Below are 25,205 nucleotides of genomic sequence, written 5' to 3'. Positions count from 1 at the left end.
ATTAGACTGTTTGGAGTTATATACAAGTAATGTTGCTCATCTTTCTTAACTCCTAATAAGAATAGTATGAACATACTCTAAATATCCTGTATTATTGTTTTTACATTCTTGACTATTTCTTACAAGTCTGAATTTCCTAGAACACAGTCTTGCCTGTTTATCCAGTACATATATAATCTGATTATTTAACTCCTTAACATATATATTGATATGTACATACAGTGATATATAGTGATATAAAAGTACAGTTTATATATATATATATATATATATATATATATATATATATATATATATATAGTATATTACAATGTAATATATATACAATGTGTATGTATGGGTTGTGTGTGTGTGTGTGTGTGTGTGTGTGTGTGTGTGAGAGAGAGAGAGAGAGAGAGAGAGAGAGAGAGAGAGAGAGAGAGTAGTAGCACACTCATAAATGCATGTCATAAAACTTTTCTTGTTGACACATGTAAAGGGAATTTAATGTTGTTGATTCATTCAGTGTCACACATTCTTACCTGTGGTGACAGAGAAAGAAATGCCAGTTTGGCAGATGTTTTCCATGATGGCCCAATAATGTGTACTGCACAAATTATATATTTTCTACAGATATAATTAGTAAAATACTCCCCATTGTTTTGTTGGTCATATGCTCTATCAAGAAGTCCCAATGTGTCTTGAATTAGACCAACACTGATGCTAAACATCAAAGACATATTGGGTAAAAGATAAGGATTCTCGTTGATCTCATCAGTAGCAAAAAACATTACCAGAAAAAACTCGTAACAACTTGCTGGTATTCTAAAACAAGGCATAGTGATGATTAAGGGAGATATTTGAAACTTAAAATTGCATTTACAGTAAAGTTTATACTATGAGACATGCTAAATTCCTAAATAACTGTCTTGAAATAAGCCTCATGAATGAGGGATCTTTAAAGCTGAATACAATTTAAGAATTTATAGACTTAGAGCACTATGATATGATAGGTATATTTTTGTATTATTGTACTTTGATAAGTAGTTTGTTCTATTTCTCCATGTCATCCTTTAACTAGATTACTATCCTACTGATTAAGACACTATAAAATAATCTTAGATATGTAATTCAATGGATACATTTTAAAAAATGATTTTCTTAAACCACAAAGAAAATATCTAACATATTTTACTTATTTTGTTATAAAAGACCATTTTATACATCAAACATCTTAATAACAGTGTGCATTTTGAGAAGCAAATAATACTTCAAAAACAGTTTTTAACATTTATATTTCTATAATTACATACACTGAAAATAGCAGTCATTTGTACTTAATAATATCCATTCCTGAGTATACTTTATGTAATGGTGAGAAGTAAATTATTTCAAAACACACAATATTATTTAGAAATTAAGCATAGCAAAAGAGCATAAAATGTTAAAAACTGAACTAATAGCAAATACATTGTCACTTTCTCAAAAATTGACCACATACTTGGACAAACTTCAGTAGATACAAGGACAATGAATTAATCCCATGTATTCTATGGGACTGCCTCAGACTAAGGCTGATATTCAATAACAACAAAAAGAGCAAAAATCTCACATACACGTGGAAGACAACAAATTATCTTCTCAATAATGAATTGGTCAGAGAAAAAATAAAGAAATTAAAGATTTTTTTTGAATTCAATGAAAATAAAGGCACAGCCTATCCAAATTATGGAACACAAAGGAAACAATGCTGAAAGAAAGTCTCATAGCTCTGAGTGCCTCCGTAAAGAAAGTAAAGAGATCATATGCTATCAGCTTAGCAACTCATCTGAAAGCTCTGGATCAAAAAAAAAAAAAAAATCAAATGTAACCAAAAAGAGAAGACAGCAGGAAATAATCAAGCTCAGAGATGAAATCAACCAAGTAGAATGAAAAATAACTATATAAAAAAAATGAAGCTAGGATCTGGTTCTCTGAGAAAAATCAACAAGATACATAAACAATCAGACTAACCACAGGGCCCCAAGACAGGATCTAAATTAACGGAATCAGGAGTAAAAAGGGAGATATAACAACAGAAACTGAGAAAATAAAAAAAAATCAGATTCTACTACAAATGTCTATATTCAACAAAATGGAAAAAATTGATAAAATTAATTCATTTTATAGACATATATCAGGTACCAAAGTTAAATCAGCACCAGGTAAAATACCAAAAGTGTCCCACAGCTCCCAAAGGATTAGAAGCCTCCCATTCACAAAAAGCAAAGGGCCAGAAGGTTTCATTGCAGAACTCTATCAGACCTTCAAAGATGATCTATTACCAAAACTTTTCATACAATTCCATAAAATAGAAACAGAAGGAGCACTATCTAACACTTTTTATAAAACCACAATTACACTGATACCTAAATTACAAAATGATGTAACAAGGTAAGAAATCTAATGACCAATTTCCCTAACAAATACATATACAAAATTATGCAATAATATTCCCTCAAACCAAATCTAATAACACTTCAAAAGAATTATCCAAAAGGAACAAGTAGGCCTAATAACAGGGATACAGGGATGGATCAATATGGGAATCTATCAAAATGATTCACAATATAAACAAACTCAAAAATATCTTGATCATCTTATTGGATGCTGAAAAAAAACTTTTGACAAAATTCAATACCCCTTCATGTAAAAGTCTTCGAGAGATGAGAAATTCAAGGCACATACCCAAACATAGTAAAAGCAATATACAGGAAATGAGTAGCCAACATCAAAATAAATGGAAACTTGGAACAACCCCACTAAAGTCAGGGACTAAATAAAACTGCCCACTCTCTCCCTCTCTATTCAATATAATACATGAATTTCTAGCTACAGCCATTAGACAACCAAAGGAGGTGAAAGGGATAAATGTTAGGAAGGCAGTAGTCAGCCTATCACTATTTGTAGATTATATGATAATATACTTAAGTGACCCCAATAATTCCACCAGAGAACTCTTAAGGTGATAAACAACTTCAGTGAAGTGTCTGGATATAAAATTTACTCAAACAAATCATTAGCCTTCCTCTACCCAGATGATAAACATGCTGATAAAAAAATTAGGGAAACAACATCCTTCACAATAGTCACAAATTATATATATATATACCTTATATATATATATATATACATATATATATACCTTATATATATATACCTTATATATATATATATACGACATCAAAGAACACCTTAAAGTTGGAAAGTCTCCCTTACTCATGGATTGGCAGGATTAATATAGTAAAATTTGCCATCGTGCTGTAAGCAATGTAAAGATTTGATGTTATTGCCATCAAAATTCCTACTTAATTCATCACAGTGTTAGAAAGGGAATTTGCAAATTCATCTGGAATAACAAAAAACAAGGATAGAGAAAATAATTCTTAACAATAACAGAACATCTGGGGGAATCACCGTCTGTAATTTCACATTGTATTACAGAGCAGTCCTGATAAAATCTGAATGATATGGGTAAAGACACAGGTAGATTGTTTAAAGGAACGGTATTGAAGTCACAGAAATGAACACATACAACTATAGTCATTTGATCTTTGATAAAGAAGTTAAAATCACCCAGTTGGAAAAAGACAGCATTTTCAAGATATGGTGCTTGTTCAATCGTCAGTCATTATGTAAAATAATGCAAATCGATTCACTCTTATCTCCCTGTAAAAAACCCAAGTATAAGTGAATCAAGAACTTACAGGTAACACCAGTTGCACTGAATCCAATGGAAGAGATAACGGGGAAGAGCCTTGAAAACATAGACACAGGGGAAATTTTTCTGAACATAAAATCAATGGTTTATGTTCTAAGATCACGAAAAGACAAATGGGACTTCATAAAACTGCAAAGCTTCTGTAATGCAGAGGACACTAATAATAGAACAAAACAGCAGCCAGCAGAGTTGGAAAAAAATCATTACCAATCGTACATGAGATTGAGGGTTAATATCCAATACTTACAAAAAAACTCAAGAAGTTAAACTCCAGAGAATCAAATTACCTATTAAAATTGGGTACAGAGCTAAATTAATAATTCTTAATGATGGAATATCAAACAGCCTAGAAGCATCTAAAAAATTCAACATCTTTAGTTATTAGTGAAATTGAAATCAAATCATCCATCAGATTCAACACCAGTTTGAATGGCTAAGATCATAAACTCAGGGGACAGCAGATACAGGGGAGGAGGTGGAGAAAGAAGAACACTCTCCCATTGCTGGTGGTATAACCATATAACTGCAAGCTGGTATAACCACTCTAGAAATCAGTCTGGCTGTTCTTCTGAAAATTGGACATAGTACTACCTGAGGATACAGCTATACCACTCCTGGGCATGCTCCTAAAAGAAGCTTCAACATATAATAAGGACACATACTTCACTAACTTTATAGCAGCCTTATTTATTTATTTTTTGTGTTTTTTGTTTGTTTGTTTGTTTGTTTTTGAGATAGGGAGTCTCTGTATAGCTCTGGCTATCCTGGAACTCACTTTGTAGACCAGGCTGGCCTCAAACTCAGAAATACACCTGCTTCTGCCTCCCAAGTGGTGGAATTAAAGGCATGCACCACGACTGCCCAGCAGCCACCTTATTTATAATAGCCAAAGCTGGAAAGAATCCAGATGTCCCTCAACACAGGAATGGATACAGGAATGGCACTATATATGTATCAAAAACAATGACATCATGAAATTCGCAGGGAAATGGGTGGAACTAGAAAATATCATCCTGAGTGAGGTAACCCAGTGACAAAAGTACACACATGGTATTCACTCACTTATAAGCGGATATTAGACCAATAGCTCAGAATACCCAAGATACAATTCACAGACAAAATGATGCTCCAAGAGAAGGTAAACCAAAGTGTGGATGCTTCTTCAGTTCTTTCTAAAAGAGGGAAGAAAATACTCATGAGAGGTAAAGTGTAGATAATAGAGTGAAAGAAAGGCCATTCAGAATCTGCCCAACCTCAGTATCCATTCCATATAGGGTCACCAAACCCAGACACTATTGTGGATGCCAAGAAGTGCTTACTGACTGGAACCTGATATAACTGTCTCCTGAGAGGCTCTGCCAGAGCCTGAGAAACACAGAGCTAAATGCTTAAAGACAAGTATTGGATTGAACATGAGTTCCCCATCGGAAGAGTTAGAGAAAGGACTGAAGGAGCTGAAGGGTTTGCAACACCATAGGAAGAACAACAATAACAACCAACCAGACCTCTCAGAGCTCCCAGGTACTAAGCAACCAAACAAAGAGTACACATGGAGGGAACCATGGCTCTGATTGCATGTGAAGCAGAGGATGGCATTTTAGGGCATCAATGGGAAGAGAGGCCCTTGGCTCTGTGAAGGCCTGATACTTCAATGTAAAGCCAGGGCAGTGAGGTCGCTATGGATGGTTGTCAGAAAAAATTACCTTCATAAAAACAGGGGTGGAAGAATGAGATTGGGAGTTTCTGGAGGGAAAAGAGGAAAAGTTACCATTTGAAACTCAAATAAAGTAAATATTCAATAAAAGAAAAGTATATATATGTATTCAAAAGTTCTTATGAAATAACACCTGGCATTGTGAGAGTATTTTTAAAATGCATATTATACCTGTGTATACTGCCTAACAATCACTATACTTAAAAATGATAATCTGTGATCTGGGTTACAAGGAAAGATATTATTTTATCAATAAGAATATGTTACACATTTTTAAACAATTAAATTGAGAAGGTAAATGTTATAAAAATTCTAAGTTCACGTACAGTGAGAAAAACTATCAATAAAATTTCCATGATGTTTGTAGAACAATATTTTAATATTATCAAATATTAATATGCATACAATAGAATATTGATTTTAAAATATATTTTATTTATATTCTTTATCCAGTTCAAACTCTACAAAATGGTGTAATACATCACATACCCAAATTTTTAATCTTTGAACTCTTTCATGCATTAATTTAATGTTAATTTTTACTGTGTTGTTACTATCTCAATTTCTAAAAATCCTATAGGATTTCTCTTAAAGCCTCAGTGTTCCTCATTCTTTGCAATCTTTTAAATGATGTCTGAGCACAGTGATATTCTCTCCATAAGAAATTTGATCATCTGCCCCAACACAGTTAGCAGTTTATCTGTTATTATTAGTTACTACCTCTCTTCCAGAGTAAACACATAAAACATGCTCTTTTGATGAAATTTGCATTGTAATTGAGTCTTTGGAGCAAAGTTTTTATTTCTAAACCTGAAAAGTGTATTGGTACAGTTTGCATACTTGTAACGTTAAACCATATTATGGCTTATAAAACTGTCACTAAAGAAAATTTCCACTATTTTTCCAATGAGATGCAGAAAATCAAGAATCCATAAGAAATGAAATTCATACTCACCTAACACAAAAGAACAATAATGTAAAGCACTCTCAGTATCAACCTGTACAGTACATTCGGGCTACAAATTGGAAAACATATCCTTTAAATCCCAAAGTCATGAAAATGTAAGAGTAAGAGATATGATGAGCCTCAGAGACAGAAAAACACAGGAAATCTTGATTCATGATAGAAAGAAATACCAAGCACATTGATTATCTAAAAGATGAGTTGTTTCAACACACATTCCCTTAATATCTGCAGGCACAAACAGCAACATCTCATATTTAAGATCTCAGACATTGAGGACAGCTTCTTCTAAAAAAATGAAGTACATTTATTTTCCTAGATTTTCTCTAATGCTATATCCATTCACTAGTTAACAGAAAAATTGACCATCTGATCCTGAGAGTAAGCCTAATTTGTGTCTGGGTATTTGTGTAATTGGACCAAAGTTTATTCCGGTAACAGACTATGAATCCTGTCAGTCTTTTCCCACATTCAGCTTCAAATCCAGAATTTCAGGAGATGCTCATTTGAGGACTATTATATAAATCATATGACATATATATTCACAAGTATTTATTTAATGTTATACTTGTTATCATACATAGTAAACCAACACATACAAATATTTCAATGAATGAATGTATGCCTAGCTGTTAGAGACCCAAATTTGATAACAATTTTATGAAGGCATTTAGATGCATGGTCATACAAGAATCACTGGCAGGCAATTGAATATAGGTAGGGACGCAGTCTCTTTACCTTGAACTCTTGAAAAAGGTAGGAATTGTGAATTCATGGTAGATGAAGAGACATCGTTCAATATATGATATCAACAAAAACTCAACAGAGCGAATCAATAATCATTTTCTAGCATTGAGAACTGGAGCCTAATATATTAAAGCTAAACTAAACTGTGATACATTTGAAACTATTAAAATAGTGATTGGTGTAATAATTAATTTTCAGCATTATAAAAATTACAAGAGTTAGAACAGGACAGAAACCCACAGTTTGTGTACACAGCTAAATATTTTCAATTTATGACATTGATGCAGGAATAAAGTTAATGACTTACCTAAAATAAATAATATTATTGTACAAATTGTCTTCAATAGGTCCCTCATGTGTCCAAAGGTAGAAACCACGATCATTTCTCAAATCTACATCATTATCTTCATTGTTCTTTATCCTCCAAAAGCAAATGGGTTCTGTCAAACAGCACAAGATGAGAGAAAAATTCAGGAGGAAAATTGAAATAGAGGAACCACACAGCTTCTTCATGTCTGCTAGGCTTTCTGATGGAGCAGTTGTGAAATCTGTTTCTTATGCAGACAAACATCACACAGACATTTACAACTAAGTGTCTGTTTTAAGGCTACTACTGTCTGCCAATCCACTTAAATATATTCACTGTTCCTTTCCATTCATCCTATGTCATGCTCCCTGGATGCATTGATAAAAATTCTGGCCTCAAGCACTACATCTGAGGTCTGAAAACTTTTTATCAAAACATTTCTGAAAACATGTTTTGTAGATCATGCTCTCTATCCTCAGGTGCCATGATGTCATTCATATTTCTGAAAACATGTTTTGGAGATCATTTTCTCCATCCTCAGGTGCCATGATTTCATTGGTATACCTAATTCCCAAGTACAAACTTTTCTTGGGCAGCTTGGACCAGAATATGTACCAACAGCCATATGGAAAAACACAATAGATTTCAACAGAACTTCCATAGACAAGAGTTTAGAAGGTCATAAAAGTTCGATATCATTCACACTGTGAGAAGAATCATGGGACATTATGTCTTCCTCTGTCTAGGGTAGGGAAGCACAGTCTCACAGGACACACTGAACCAGGAGTTGAACATTCTCTCTGTTGTTCATATTCTATTGTATGCTAGTCATATTTACAAAATATCTTCAAACGTACTGTGATTCCTGTCATCTGGAGAACATGTTACTATGCAAAATTCAAAATGCCTCGATTATAAAGATTCAACACCTATCCTGTCCAATATCAGTACCTGTGCAGATATTCACTGAGATATTATTCTGATCTCTTGGCTGATAATCAGTCCCGGGCAGTCAATGACATTTGATGCAACATTGCTGATTGATGATTCAGAAGAATTTCATATATTTTATTCAAAGGAATGAAATAATTTAGGTTTCATTTATGAGAGAGAATTTTATTGCTAATATTAGTATATAAATTATATTTTCCATTCATGTGTAGTTGCTTTTTCTTCTGAAAAGGTCCTGTCTTCAGTGACATTGCAACAACACACATGTATGTCTGTTATGCTAATTTATGTAACTTGGTTAGGCTACAATGAGTGACACTGATCGAGCATTGAATTTAATTTTGTAATTAAACTAAATTTTGTAATTTTGAACTACCTTATATTTTTTCCTCAAAATATACACACTGAGTGCAGTATACTCTTTCTTCTTCTTCTTCTTTTTTAAATGTATTCTTAATCTATTTTTACAGTCCATTTTTATCGCCCTCATGTTCCATCCTCTGACTGTTCCATATTCCACACCTCCCCTGTGATAACCCATTGACATAGGATTTTAATTTGAGAAGATTCAATCCTTTCTTGATTGCTTGTTTTGATTTTTGAGACTAAGTTTTTTCTGTGTAGCCCTAGCTGTCTTGAGTCTATGTCTGACTAACAGGTTGGCCTTGAGATCAGAGATCCAACTGTCTCTGCTTTTATCCCCAATCTTCTTCTTTCCTAAGGGTGCTAAGACTAAAGTCTTGCACCACCAGACTGGGTAGAATATTCTTTCCTTAGTCAATGCAAATTGACGCTAGTATTGTGAGTTGAACACCCAATATTCCACAGTGTAATGCTTGGGAGGGTATAATTAACTAACTGGAGACTTCTCTATATCAGAAAGTCAAGGACTTGCCCTCAGCATTCCATAGATAACCTGAAGGTTCTGAAGGAGTACCATCTCAGTTTTGTCAAAAATACAGCAGATTCTAAAAAGCATGGCCTGCCAAATGCACGGGATTTGCCAACCATGAGTACAAGATCTTCCACATCTCAGCCACTTTCTTTCTGTGGAGATCCAAAGCACAGCATTGATGATGGCTGGATTGTTGATTGGGATCTATACTCATTTTACTATGTATTTGAGAGCTTGGGCAATCTGAGATAAAGCAGCAGATTGAATTGTGCCATGAAGGACTCAGATGTCTTCCAGACTGAGAGTCAGAGTGAACCACAAGTGTCCTCAAGAGATGTGCACAACAACAAAGACAAAGGTATAGAGGAGCCATACCATCCCTCACCAAGCTTGCTCAGGGACAAAGGCCTGAAGCTTGAGACCTGGGATGGTGGTTGCTGCACTGACCAGGATCCTGCTTCTGACATTTCCAGGAAACTAGGCTATTGGGGATTGCTTCAAAGGGCTTTTGGCCAGAAGAAGAAGAATTGAAATAATTCACCCAGAACTCTGTTTGGGGCCCAGGAACCCTGATCCTTGCTAAGACTTGCAACTAGGGGATCTTCTGTCAGCTCTACAGCAAAGGCACACACAAAGGCAGCTATGTCTTTGCAGCCATCTACTATACGTTTGGTTTTTACAGCTGTCTTAATAAAAGTTTTGAAGTGCTGGAAATTTGTGTTCTTGAAATGGACCTAGGGAAAAGGTAAAGTGAGGAGTGGATACAGATCAGGATACACTGGTCTCTAAACCAGGCACCCAAAATAGATCTGTTGGTTAATTATCCCTTTTCCTTTGCCTATTATGTTTTACTCTTGTAAAGTGATAGGATATTGCTTTAAGAAGTGTCACATCCCTTTTTTCCTGCTTGTTTTGTCTTTTGAGCCTATGTCACAGGACTAAATGGTGATTTTTTTTTAAAAAGAAGTGTTCAGTCAGTCTTAGGAAACCTAGTTTTCATGTGTCCTGGGCCATAAGATAACCAGCACACAGGGAGTAACCTTGAGAACTTTGAGAAACACCTGTGCTGAATCAACGTGGATGACAACTCTCTGAGAGTGTAGAGATCCAACATAGCCCAGAGATACTGAGAAACGATGGCAGCTGAGAGGATCTGAAAACAAAATGAAACTGGGTCTGGATCACATTTCTCATACAATGGCACATAGGCGCCAGGGGTTTTGTCCAGTGTTTCCTTGAATCCTTCTGGATTATAGGTATTTGCAAAGGATCCTACTACAGCCTGGCAATATCTGGTTCCTTTTGAAAAGTAAAGCACCTAGAAACAAATTCAACTATGCTGTTTGCAATCAAGATATGATTTAGCCTCAGACTGTTGACAGCACAGCATCACATCTCCTGCATACTCACACAGGAAAACCAAGCATTTTTGTTAGTGTCTAGGCACATGGGGTCTAGATCTTGGGTTTGCACAAAATTCCACTGTAGCCTGCCTGACAGTGTCTAATCCTAATGGCAAAACGAAACCACCTAGAAACAAAATCATGTTTGAGGTCTGAAATCGCTATCAGATTTCAGCTCAGAGGCTGTTGACATCCTATTGGAAATTGCATAGGCTGCAAGTCTCAAACACTCATGGATAGTGATGACCAGGGGGAACTCTCACAGTGCACAGTGCTAGCTCCTGAGTGCCCTCTACTGGAATCAGTTACAGGATTGTTGCTGGGAACAATCTTCTGGCCAGACTTATCTATTGGCCAGGCTTGTTTTCTAGCTACCACCAGTGTGGCCTAGAGATGCCAAATCTTTTAAGTTCAGCTCCATTTTAGATAACCTGACCTTTGTATAAACACAGCTTAAGTACAGGCTGGTACCTAACATTATTTTCCACATTGCCCCCCAACAAAACCCTGTCTCCAGGCTAATCCCAAATAAGACCAGTCTTTGAGGTTACACCTTCGGCAAGACCAGCATGTCCAGGTTTTTCCAACAAACCTACAATGCTTACAAGCCAACCCCTTGCCTAACCTCCACCAATGCAGAGGAGAACAGAAGTTAAGTTTATGATATGACTCCCAGCACCAGGCAACATGTTAGAAGCCACAAAACCTTTCCAATTAGATGCTTATATATGGACTCCCTGCTTACAGCTTTCTATAAACCTTTGCCCTGAGAAACATACATGTTTCCCCTTCCAACACACACACACACACACACACACACACACACACACTGTCCTGAGTGAAGGTGGTGCGAGGCAGGGATGACTGCAAGCTAGCTGGAATAAATACCCTGCTGTGAGGTGCATCAATCGGCTCCTGTCTGTGTTTTGGAGATCACTAACATCTCCCTGACACTACAGACAAAGGAGTAGGCAGATTAATTATGGACTTAACCAGGATCACAAAGCTGGGCCCAAACCCTGCATGTGTGATTGAGAATCCATCAGTTAGCATCTTCTGGCATGTTACACACTAGACAAGTGTTCACCAGGAAGATAGCCATGGAGTGACTGCAGAAACGAAGCCAAGCTCGAGAAAGTCAGCTCAGAGAGCAGAGCTTTGATGTCCTGTACAGTGCTGTCCTGGAAAAGCCTCTTCACAAGGAAAGAAATGCAGCTCCAGTTGAGATTCTGTCAGAGAGCAGTTTTGTCGACGTCCAGAGGTGGGCAGCGAGGCTGGTAGGCAGCTGATTCTGTACAAGTGCAGAGCCTAAAGGGTGCCTTTGTCAAAGACAGCTTTACCATGTGTTCAACAATGGAAAGAAAGTGGACGAATTTTCAGCATTTAGAAACAACAGGGTGCAAAGATTGTTGTAACTCAACAGACCCTCCAGGGATTGAGCTCAGGTGCACAACCCCTCGGCACTCAGCTTGATGAAGGATTGATGCAAGAGCATGAGGTTTATTGTTCCATGTACTTGGGGTCACTCACCCTCGCAGGGAGAGTTCCCCCTGAACACAGAAAGCAGACATTCACATACCCACTGTAGTTCAGGGAAGCCTGGAGCCCAGCTATCCCAGGAGATCCCTGCCTGCCTTCTGTGCAGACACAGAGACTACAGGATGTAAAAGTTATGTTTATTCATTTCAAAGGCAGGACATAAAATGTGAGACAGACAGAGAGGCTGGGTAGTGGGGTGTGGAGAGGAGAGTCTGTGTCCTGAAGCTTCATTTCTACACTTAGCTGTTCCCCCTGACCATCTCTCTGCTGGGAATACAGGATTAGCAACTGCTCATGATGCCAGCAAAAGAAAGTAGTCTTAATAGGATTTCCAAGCAGATGATGTTGACATGTTCCTTTAATCTCAGAACCAGGGAGGCAGAGGCAGGAAGATCTTTGATTTGTGGTCACTTTGGTCTACAAAGCAATTTTCAGGACAGCCATAGTTATACAGAGAGATACACTCTGTGATCTCTATTCTGTGTTATCAACTTGATTACATCATGAATTATGCAAAATCCAAAACATAAGGGCACACCTTCAATGGATTTGTTGTTTAATTTGTAGAAGGTAATCAGGACCTTTGAAGTAGGAACACTATCATTAAATGCATGTCTCTGTGACCTTGAAATACACAGGCCTTTAATCTGGATATGGAGCAAGAAATTCACATAACTGTGTCATTGTGATTGTTATTGTTTCTATGAGCCAGGGTTTGTCTGCAATACAACTGGCTGTATATGAATGCATTTTGTAGCTCAGGCTGCTCACAGAGATCCAGCTTGAAGAATCATACCCATAGTGCTTGGATTAAAGGCATGAGTCACCATTCCCAGCAGAAGACACTCACCTTTAATCCAGAGATTGAATCTGGAACACACACCTTTAATTTGGGCCACACCTTCATCTTGAGGCCTACATAAGAACACAGAGGAAGCAAGTTTTCACATTGCCTGCTTGCTCTCTCCTAGCTAGCAAGTCATATTGCTTAGCTGGCATTAGAGCTTGCTTCTCTGTGATTCCACCTTCTACTGAGGACCAGCTGAGACATCCAGCTTTGGTGACTGAGACTTTCTGGATTCTTGGACTTTGCATCCTTTCCAGTTCTTGTGGAATAAGGCAGCCTGCATCCTGGAGGTCAATCTGATATATCTCCCTATGATGAAAGAGAGAGTGAGTGAGAGATCATTTTATGTGATCTTTTGCTCTCAAAACCAGGCACCTCAAATAGACTCCCTGGCCCATGAGCACTTTCCCCATTGCGTGTCTAATCAGTTGCCTATAATGTTTAACTCTAGACAATTGTGTGATGTTGAAAGATATTTCCTATCCATTCACATTGAGGTGGTGAGAGGCTAGTGATTAGAAGGCAGAGAGGAGGAGGAGCTAGGGAGAGAGACACCGGGAGATACATACAGGAGCCATGAGTGGGAGAGGGTAGAGATACAGGGTGCCAAGATGCAATCAGAGGTAAACATATCTAAAAGTAAGACTATTGGGATAGAACTATTACTATCATAGATGGCTTTGTTATTACCTTATTGACACCTTGAACTTTTTAAAAATATATTTAAATATAATTGGCAAATTAATTAATTAAGTGTTGAGAGTCTGTTCTTCTGGGTAATTTGAGGCTCCCTGATTGGGGAACAGCAGATCTGGTGTCCCATGGGTTGTGTGACATGTGTGAAATGAGGGTCCCTTGCATATGGCAGAGAGAAAACTCAGCAGAGATGCTGAGAAAGCTAGTTGGAAGAGATTGCCTCAGAGGCAAAAATGAGAGCACCTCTGAAGGAGACACTATGGAGAGACAGTAAGTGTCATATGAGGGAAGAGTGGCCAAAAATTCTGGGCCCAAAGTGGCCCAGACAGCTCGAGAGAGTCCGAGGCAGTGACCAGATTCTTGATAGCCAGGCTTGACCCTACCAAAGAGCTAGATTGCTGCCTCTGCCAAGGACCTCACTGAGCAGACTGGCTGTTTCTCCTGCAGTTATTGTGAGTGAGGAATGTATTGGCTCATTTTTAAATTAAATACCATTACAGCATCCAGAGTGATAGCATTTTATGTTGAGAAGCTTCATTCTGTTTGTGTTTACATGTTTTATTCTTTTAGCCTAGGTTATCCTGTATAGCCCTGGCTGTCCTGAAAGTAGGTCTGACTACCAGGCTGGCCTTGAGATCAGAGATCCACCTGCCTCTGCTTCTATCCCCAATCTGTTTCAATCCTACAGGTTCTGAGATTAAATTCTTGCACCACCAGACTGGGCAGAATCTTGTCTCCTTAGGCAATGCAAATAGATGCTAGTATTGTGGATTTAACACCCAATTTACCGGAGTGCAATGCTTGAGAGGGTGTAATTAACTAACTGGAGACTTCTTTATATGAGAATGTCAAGGACTTACTCTCAGCTTTCCATGGATAATCTGAAGGTTCTGAGGGAGTACTGTCTTAGTTTTGTCAAAAGTACAGCAGATTACAGAAAGCATGGACTAACAAGTGGACGTGACTTGCCAGCCATGAGTACAAGATCTTCCACATCTCAGCATCTTTCTTTCTGTGGAGAGACAACCACAGCTTTGATGATGGCTGTATTGTTGAGTGGGATCTATACCCCTTTTACTATGTATTTGAGAGCTTAGACAACTTGAGACACAGCAACAGATTGAATTGTGTCATGAAGGGCACAGAGGTCTTGCAGACTGAGAGTCAGAGGGATCCACAAGCGTCCTCAATAGATGTGGACAACATTTAAGACAAAGGTATAGAGGAGCCAGACCAACCCTCGGCAAGCTTGCTCAGGGAGAAAATGCTAGAACTTGCGACCTGTGATGGTGTAGTCTGCCCTGACCAGAATCCTGCTTCTGACAGTCCCAGGAACCTAGGATGCTGGGCATGGCTTCAAAGGGCTTTCAGTTAGAAGAAGAAGTGAAAAAAACTCACCCAGAACTGTTTGTAGTCTTGGAACCCTGAAGCCTGGTAAGACTTGTAATTAGGGGATCTTTTGTCAGCCCATGCCAAAGCATCCCTTCCTCCTGAGGTTACAAGACACAAGACGGTATAGTACAGAATAGAGTTTATTCAGGGCATGGAGAGGGGAGTTAAGAGGGTAGTAGAGGCAGAGAAAGGCAGAGAGAGGAAGAGAGTAGAGAAGCAGAGGCAGCCATGACCATGTGGAGAGAGGGGGGAGGGGAGAAGAAGGGAGGGGAGCCCAAGAAGGGGCAAGAAAGAAGCTGAGAGTGAGAGAATAAGAGAGGGGAGGGGCAAGCAGCCCCTTTTATAGTGCTCCAGACCTATCTGGCTGTTGCCAGGTAACAGCAGAGAGGGGCATATCTGGCTGTTGCCAGGTAACGATGGGGGAGGGGCATTCCTGGCTGTTGCCAGGTAACTGAGGGGTGGAGCTTAGACAGAATCCTAACAAGGGGGAGGTGCCTTGGGGCGTGGCTGTAAGGGACAGCCTTGGTTATCTTAACTGGTGTGGGAAGCCCCACCCACTGTGGGCGGCACCATTCCCTGGCTAGGATCCCGGGCAGTATGTGGAAAGGGGCTGAGCAGCAGCAGGCGTTCTTTGCTCTTGGTGTCCTGATTATTTACACACCTGATGTGAGCGAGCAGCTGCTTCACACTTCAGAGTGGCATTGCCACCATGAGGGACTTTACTGTGAACCGTGAGCTGGAATAAACCTCTTCTCCCGACAGAGTATTTTATCAAAGTAGCAGCAGTGATTAAGATACTTGTGAATTGACCTTTATCCATTCAAGGTCACAATGAGAGGTAATGTTGTGTTTTGTTTAAAGAATTTTTTATTAGATATTTTCTTATTTACATTTATTTTTTTGCTTTTGGTTTTTTGAGACAGGGTTTCTCTGTGTAGCCCTGGCTGTCCTGGAACTCACTCTGTAGATCAGGCTGGCCTCAAACACAGAAATCCACCTGCCTCTACTTCCCAAGTGCTTTTTTAAATTTTTTTTATTTTTCAATTTATTTATTTATTTATATTTTTATATATTTTATATTATATCTACATATGTTTCTATTTATATTTTATTTACATTTCAAATGTTATCCCCTTTCCTCGTTTTCCCTCTGAAAACTCTCTATCCCATACCCCCTCCCCATGCTCACTAACCCACCCACTCCTGCTTCCCTGACCTGGTATACTCCTACCCTGGGTCAATGAGCCTTCATGGGTCCAAGGGCCTCTCCTCTCATGGATGTCTGACCAGGCCTTCCTCTGCTACCCATGTGGCTGGAGCCATGGGTCCCTCCAGGTGTACTCCTCGGTTGGTGGTTTAGTCCCTGGGAGCTTTGGGGTTACTCATTGGTTCATATTGTTGTTTCTCCTATGGGACTGAAAACACCTTCAGTTCTTTGGGTCCTTTCTCTAGTTCCTCCATTGTTGACCCTGCGCTCAGTTCAATGGTTGGCTGAGAGCGTCCCCCTCTGTGTTTGTCAGGCACTGGCAGAGCCTCTCAGGAGACAACTATATCAGGCTCCTGTCAGCAAGCACTTGTTGGCATCCACAATAGTGTCTGGGTTTGGTATATGAGCTGGTTACTGGCCCCAATATGCTTGCTTTGCCCTAACTCGCCCAAACTGTTATTGCAACAACACTGAAGGTAAGAGGAGGCCCTTTGTCCACAGTCCATCTCTGCTGGCAGGGCTGGAGGTGGCCACAAAATGGCTCACAAATTTGGCCAGAGTGTATGAAAAAATAAAAGAGAGAAAATAAAAGCCTTACAGCTTTTTTAGATTGTGTCATGGAGACATTTTTGACAATATACGCCCATGGACCCTGAATCACCAGAAGCAAAGGCAGCAGTGGCTTGAGCTTTTGTCAGTCAGGGAACACCAGCTATGGAGACAAAGCCCCAGAGGGTGGAGTAGTTAGGAAAGAGTTGTCTGAGAGATTTAAGTACAGTGGCAAAGAGAGTATTTAATGGAGGACAGATTGCAGAGGAGACGCAGATGGGAGGACAGAAGCAACAGACTGGAGACCTGGGAAAGATCCTGTTGTCAGCCAAGGCCAAATCAGAAGACCATGAATGATGCCTAAAAAGGAGATAAGGGGGCCCTGAGAATCAAAAGTGCCCCCACCACAAGACCAGGGTTACCCTAAAAGTTAAATGGAAACCCACCAGCTTTTGTTGATACAGTTCAACATTATATTATACTAAAACCTACATACAGAGTCTCTTCATCAGTTTATAAATGACTTTCCAGTGGCTACAGAAGAAAACAAAAATGGAGGACCTCTTAGATGCCTTAAAATTGAGGCTATTTAAGCCTCTGCAAAGAAAAAAAGCCTTACTCTGCCAACTTCAGGTGACCTTTGTAGACCCGTGGACTGCATACTCAGACCAGGGGTCCTGGCGTTAGCCAATGGCCAATGTGTAATCAATGGGCACAAGCTAACAACCACTCTATTTACACCTCAGTCACAATGGCTTCTGGGTAAAAATGATGCCAGAAGGACTCATTACCAGCCACCCTTCTTGAATCTCCCCAGAGTATCTACTCAGCTGCCCTGCTGCTGGACCCTGACCTTGCTGGATGGGCCTCTGTATGACTGCTCAAATTAGAAGTAGGGGTAACAGGGTTCACCAATGGCAACTGCATCATTCAGGATGGACAGGGGTACGCTGGGGTAGTGGTGGTGTCAAATAACGAGAACACATGTGGAGGACCGCACCTAGCAGGAATGTCAGCCCAGGAAGTTGAACTGGCAGCTCTGAAATGTCATTAGAGCTGAGAAATGGCAAGACACAGATGGCTGGTGTGCTATTGTTACCTCTCATACCCATGGGGCCATTTGTAAGGAGAGGACTGATCTAATGGGGAAGGACTAAACTCCATCCCAGAGAGCAACAAGAAAGCCCAGTGGGTGGCCCCTAGAAATTGGGTTCCTCATGTCCTTGATTGCACCAGACCCAGGAGTCCCCACACTCTCTGATGGGACAAAATATATGATCTGGGTCAAAAACATGTTGATGTCTCAGTGTTGTAAGAGATGAGGGAGGACAGCTAACTGACTACAAACTAATGTGTGAGAGAAAATGGGTCTACACAGAAAAAAGGAAGAAATCAGAGACTTTCTAGAGTTGAATGGAAATGAATATGCAACATGTACAATCTCATGGAACACAAAGAAAATGAAAGTGGATCTAAAAGAAAGTTCACAGCACAAAATGCCTACATGAAAACATTGGAGAACTCCCATGCTGGCAATTTAACAGCATGTTTTAAAGGCTACAACAAAAAGAAGTGAGGAAGCAAAGAAAACAAGGAGAAGAAGACATCAAGAAATTTTCAAGTTGGAGCCTGAAATCAATAAAATAGAAACAATTCAAATAATTAATGAAACATGGGGTTAGTCGTTTTGATCCTTTTATTAGACAAGATAAACAAACCCTTATTAAAATATAAACAATATACAAATTAATGAAATCTAAAATGAAATTGGTGATTAAATAAAAAACAATAAAAAATACAGAGAATGGTAAAGACATAGTTTTAAAAAGGATGCACTCCACCAATTTGGAAACTATAAAACAAATGGATCATTTCCTCAAAAGATTCCACATACCAAAATTAAACTAACAGAATGTGCTTGAACAGACATAAACATGAAAGAAAACAGAATTCATTAAAAAATACACCACCAATATGAGCCCACATACACGAGTTTTAGGGTGGAATCCTACCAGATTTCCAAAGAGGATTTAACAAGAATTCAGTGTATTCAACAATATAGAAGTAAAATAAATATTAGTCAATTTATTTTCTGAACACCCTGATTACTCATATATCCAGTCAGGAAAGACTAAGCAATTAAAGAGAATTACAGACCAATTATCCTTCAAACCACAGATGTAAAAAATACTTAATAGACTTAAAAAATAGAATAAAATATAAAACACATCAAAAGATCATCCACCATGATCAATGAGGAAGGCTTTATTCTAGAAACGCATTGATGATTCAGCATACTGGGATTAAAGTATTTTATCACATTGATGATATTTATAAGATTTCTCTTCAATATGTGGTCTGTTATATATCCAAAGTGGCTATGATATACAAATGTTCAGAACAAGCAAAAGAAACTTGCTCTAAGGACTGCCTTTTGGTTGCCAACCGCCATTTAATCTTGAGTTGTAACTAATTTCAAGTCCCAGGTCATAGGGGACCTGCATACTCTTAAAAATATTTGGCAAGCTTTCATCATTTGTTTTATTCCCCAAAACATAATGACTGTTCTTAGCAATAATTTCTGTTATCCATGTTTTACTCCTCAAAATAAAATTCCTGTCCCTAACTACAAAAGAAACAGTGGGTGTAATAGGCTAAACAATAAAACCTACATTCTGTGTCATTTCACATAAAGTAACAACAGAAGAAAATCCTCCTTGGAGGGAAATGTAGCTGTAACTTAGCAATGATGTTTGTGGTTTTCAGGTTTGAAATCTATATCGGATTCTGGCTCACGGTGGGGATGGAATGGAGTTATTCAGATAAGCTTCTTAATATATTCTTCAAGGATGCATTAATCTGTAACGATTTCACAACAAATCCTTATCATTTTCATTGTCCTGGTGTTTGAATTGTGTTGGAACTCAGTGGTTCCTATAACGTAAAGACTTTACCACATTGCTAACATTCATACAATTTCTCCTCAGTATGAATAGTTTCATAATGATGAAGACTATAGAGATGTACAAAGGTTTCATTATACTAAACACATTCATAATGTTTCTCTCTTAACACACATTCTTTCATGAAAATGAAGACTACAGAATTGTGCAAAGTCTTGACCACATTAAAAGAACCTCACAGTGTTTCTGTCTTATAATGTCCATTGCTCTGAAAAGTCATAATGAACAAGGCCACTCCTATAAAAGCAACCATTTAATTGGGGCAGGCTTACAGTTTCAGAGGTTTATTCCATTTTCATCATAGCAGGAATGCTGTAGAAGAAGCTGAGAGTTCTGCATCTTTATCCAGTGGCAGCTAGGAGGAGACTGTCTTCTAGGGACCTAATATGGGGGGGGTCTCTTCAGCACTGGTAGGAATTTCAAAGCCCACCCCACAGTGATGCACTTCCTCCAACAAGGCCACACCATCTCATAATGCCACTCACTTAGCTTAGCATATTCAAATTACCACATTCTACTGCCTGGCCCCCATATGATTGTTCAAACGCATGAGTGTATAGGGATCATACTTAAGCATGTACAATACATGAACTCCTACTTCAAAGTCCCCATCCTCTATAGCAGTCTTAAAAACATTAAGAGTCCAAAGTTCAAAGACTCTTCTGAGATTAATCCAATCATATAATAGAAATCACATATATTTTCAAAAAGAAAAACCACATCATATGTCTTCATATAAACAGGATACATTTCACCATTCCTAAAGGTCATTGTGAGGAAATCCTGTACCTAAAAATACCAAAATCCAGATGAGCAATCTCTAAACTCTGCAAGTGCAGGTCTGATGTCAAAGCATTCTTCTGATCTATAACTCCTTTCTGCATTGTTTACTGAAGCACAATTGTTTTACTTTGAGTGGTTTTATTCCCTTAAAGAAGTTTTCCTGAGCAGGTAACACACAGTTCTAAAATCTCAAATTCTTGCTGTCTGTCTCCAAGGTAATTTTGATATCACAGCTTCTTGTTTCAATGTCTGGGATCCACACATGGTCACCTCTGGTCCTCTAAAGAGACTGGGTCACTTTTCCAGCTCTGCCCTCTGTATCACTCTAAGCTCTGGTTGACTCCACTCTCCTGCTCCTGCTGTTCTTGTGGCTCATCCCATGGTACTTGCATCTTCAGGATGTTGGGTTCTCCTGCTGCAAAAATGCTTAACCCATAGCCTCTCTATGATTGCTCAATGATGCCAAGCCTCAGCTGCTCTGCATGAAAACTTCATGCATTCAAAACAAGTACGTCTTGAGTGATTCTTACACATGAACAAGTCCAGCTGCACCACTAGGTCCAACCTTGACTGTCTCTGGAGCACACCCACTTTTTCACTCAGAAAACACTACCCAGAAGATGTTACCTCAGTGATGCTTACTTCTTCCCAATCACCTCTAATTCTTGAATTAGAGCTATCCAGCATTCTCTCCTTAGTCCCTGCTATTCTTGCCTCTAAATCCAGAGCCACATAGACAAAGCTGCTGAGTTCTCCCACTTGATGTGGCTGAAACATCGATACTTCTATTATATTATCACCCAATTTCTATTCTTCAAAACTTTTACTGCCTAAACTTGGCAGTCCTGGAACTTGCTCAGTAGAATAAACTTGAACTCAGAGATCTACAGGGCTATGTCTCCTGAACTCTGGAATAAAAATCATGCAATACCATGCCTGGACCTAAGCTTTTCCTTTCAGATATTAAATTGAAAACCCAGAATAGCAATCAAGTTCCCATCTCAGTTTGACACATACTTCTATCCTCATATCTACACATGAAAACAATAACCAGGAAATAATAATTCCTAAGAGGATATAGTTCACTTTCATACAACTACAAATCCATATGTTTAGCTGGATGGAAGCTTGCCCTAATGGAACCATTCCTTTAACACCATTGAATATCCTTGATCACACAATTTAGCTTCCTTCAGCGTCCTGATGATGCCTTGCATTTTGAACCTTACATTTTATATTTTTCATTTCTTAGTTTTCTATACGTGTTAAAAACTGTAAGGCCAAATTCTATGTGGTGATTTTCATGACTTACTTTGTCAAAGCAATCTCTTTCACATAGCCTAAAGGAAACTCGTTGGACAAGGATAAAAGGCAGCAATCTTCTTTGCCAAGTCATCCAAAAGAACCATCTTCAGAGTGGAAATAATCCCAAGCACCAATGTCTATCACACTCCTAATATGATAGCCCCTTAACTCCTACTTAATTCATGATTATATTCAGTAGATTTATTTCCAGCACAGAGAATTTGCAGATTTCTCTATTGTGAATATACTTTACCACATCAATGAGGTTTCTGTCTGGTATGTGTTCTTTGATCATAGTGTAAATGAATGGGTTTTACCACATTGAATATATTCGTAAGGTTTCTCTTGAGTATGTGTTCTCTTATGTCTTTCGAGAGTACTGCGATGTTAAAAGGCTTTACTACATTGTTTACATTCATAAGATTTCTCTCCAGTATGTGTTCTTTCATGTCTTTGGAGATGACAGGCTCTTGCAAAGGCTTTACAACATTTGTTACATTCATAAGGTTTCTCTCCAGTATGTATTAGTTTATGTCTTTTGAGAACAGTGTGACCTGTAAAGGCTTTACCACACTGATTACATTCATATGGTTTCTCTCCAGTATGTGTTCTTTTATGATACTGGAGATGACTGGTTCTTGTAAAGACTTTACCACATTGATTACATCCATAAGGTTTCTCTCCAGTATGTGTCAGTTTATGTCTTTGGAGATCAATGTGACCTGCAAAGGCTTTACCACATTGATTACATTCATATGGTTTCTCTCCAGTATGTGTTCTTTTATGATATTGGAGATGACTGGATCTTGTAAAGGCTTTATCACATTGGTTACATTCATAAGGTTTCTCTCCAGTATGTGTTATTTTATGTCTTTGGAGATGACTGGGTCTTGCAAAGGCTTTATCACATTGACTACATTTATAAGGTTTCTCTCCAGTATGTGTCATTTTATGTCTTTTTAGATTACTGAGATTTGCTAAGACTTTACCACATTGATTACATTCATATGGCTTCTCTCCAGTATGACTTCTTACATGCCTGCAATGATAATTGACACATGTTGAATCTTTACAACATTCATTAACCTGGTCAATAGTTTTATCAATATGAATTAAGATTATAGATTTGTCTAATGGTAAAGATGCCTTAGATCTTAAGGTTTTATAACTTCATATGTTCATGGTCATATATCTCTCTTTTTGGGTTGTACAAGATATGTGTGATGGTTATTACATGACTCCTATTTATAACATACTTTTTTATATGGAATTTTTCTATTATGTATTTCTCCTATCTGAAGAAAACTGGAAAAACCCAGAATTTTAAAAAACTGATTTCATTCATAATTTTTCTTGTGGTATAAATTACACCACATTTGACACTGAACTAGGACAAATAGAAGAATTTCCAAGTTCCTAGTACTCATAAAGATTTTCTACGGTATGATTTTTGGGATTTCCCCCGTAAAATTAGAAGGCCAATTAATTGGTAATGTCTAACAAATTCACAAAATATATTGAAGGCAGAAGGCTACACTTCTTCTTAATCTTTTTGAATAAAAATGTAGTTTGTTTCTTTCAATATCACTATGGTTTCATGGAGTTTATTCATTGTGACACATGATAGATATAGTAAAAGAAGAATAACAACTGAAAGGTTTCCATATTACATTCACACAATTTGAATTTTTGTTTCTCATAAAATGCAGTATATAGTTTAATATCTCACCACTGCACTATTCTTGGTTCTCATAAACTGCCCTCTCAACAAATTTTACAATGTCACTACAAGAATATAAGTATCACCAACTTTACCATGGACTATTTATTTATTAGAAAGTTTCATCTATAAATTTATCACTATTCAATGTGTAATATCTAAGTACTATGAGACTATACAGATTGACAAGTTCACGGCATCGTTCTAATGGAACAGCACATCAAATTAATACACAAAACAGATAACTGAATTTGAGGTACATAGTTTGGTAAGAATATTCTATTCATAGCTACACCTAAATGATTGATTTTTTTTAACATTTTTGCTTTTTAAGAGCTTCCAGAATATATTAATTTTTCCTCAGAATCATAAGTGCATCCGCTTGGACATGAAAATTACCTTTCATGTCTTCTAGAATTTTCACAATGTTCTTCAATATGATAGTCTTCCCAATTGTAGCCTAAAAGACCATAGCAGAAAATGAATGATATATTATTAGAAATAAGGTAAAATTCAAGTTCTGTGAATTTTCACAGCGCTGTGAAAGCTATCATGAAAACTCAGCAAACCCAATTTATTCAGCTCAATCTTTATTGTTACCAATTGAAATAACAGAAGGTCATCAATAACCAAGAAACATTTGTTTCCTTATTTGGGAAATGAATTCACTGTCTTACCTATAGCAGTGAGATTCATGTACGTCTCCAACATCACATCTTTGTAGAGACCCTTCTGGGAAGAATCCAGCATATCCCACTCTTCCACAGTGAATGTCACAAGCACATCATCCAAAGTCACTGCATCCTAAAATATCCCATATATGTGTACAACAGAAAGAAGTATATGGACATTACTGTAAAGTAAATGTATGCTTCTTTGAAAATATAGTAATTTAGTTCTAGTGCTTCCTCCACTTAATTTATGACTCAGAATTTATTATCTAGTCACCATGTCATTTTTGAAGCAACTTGCATTATAAGATTCACCTGTGTTGCTTCTGAATACTCGGAATAGCATATAGCCTTTCAAGAGAAATGCAATTGAGAGGGAGATGCAAGGGAAACATATCAACACTATTGAGCACACATCTGAAAACTTGTATGAACAATTACTAAATATAAAAATGATGGGTAAGCTGGGTGTATTTGCTCATGTCTTTAATCACAGAGTGCGGACAGGTTTATGTCATTAAGTTGGATACAAGCATGGTCTATGTAATGTGTTACAGGACAGAGAAAGCTATATGTTCAGACCTTCAATCCCCTGCAAAAAAATCAACCAAGGAAACAAAAATGATAGAGAACTCACTGTTCCTTACTTACCTTCCTACAAAAAATTATACATTCACTGGAGTTCTGTATTCATTTTGCAGAACTGTTAATTGTACTAGTTTAAACTGCACCATTAATACAATTTTACCAAAATGGAATGCATGTTTAAACAGTTCCAAATGGACAGATGAAAATCCTAGTAATGAAAACGTT

General features: G+C 37.9%; 1 protein-coding gene across 1 annotated transcript in view; it reads right to left on the bottom strand.

Moving 5' to 3' along the window:
- LOC127672657 (zinc finger protein 431-like) overlaps positions 1-24,471 on the bottom strand; it is a 44,078-nt gene extending 19,607 nt beyond the window's left edge. Inside the window, exons 1-3 of the mRNA XM_052167961.1 lie at positions 24,399-24,471; positions 24,121-24,181; positions 22,571-23,040 (exon numbers count right to left, since the gene is read on the bottom strand). Coding sequence (XP_052023921.1) covers positions 22,571-23,040; positions 24,121-24,181; positions 24,399-24,471 — 604 coding nt within the window. The remainder of the gene's footprint in view (positions 1-22,570; positions 23,041-24,120; positions 24,182-24,398) is intronic.
- Between the last annotated feature and the right edge of the window lie 734 nt (positions 24,472-25,205).

The sequence above is a fragment of the Apodemus sylvaticus genome, chromosome 22, assembly GCF_947179515.1.
Source record: "Apodemus sylvaticus chromosome 22, mApoSyl1.1, whole genome shotgun sequence".
Lineage (NCBI taxonomy): Eukaryota > Metazoa > Chordata > Mammalia > Rodentia > Muridae > Apodemus > Apodemus sylvaticus.
Note: the sequence above shows the minus strand (reverse complement) of the source record. Positions and strands in the feature narration are given on the sequence as shown.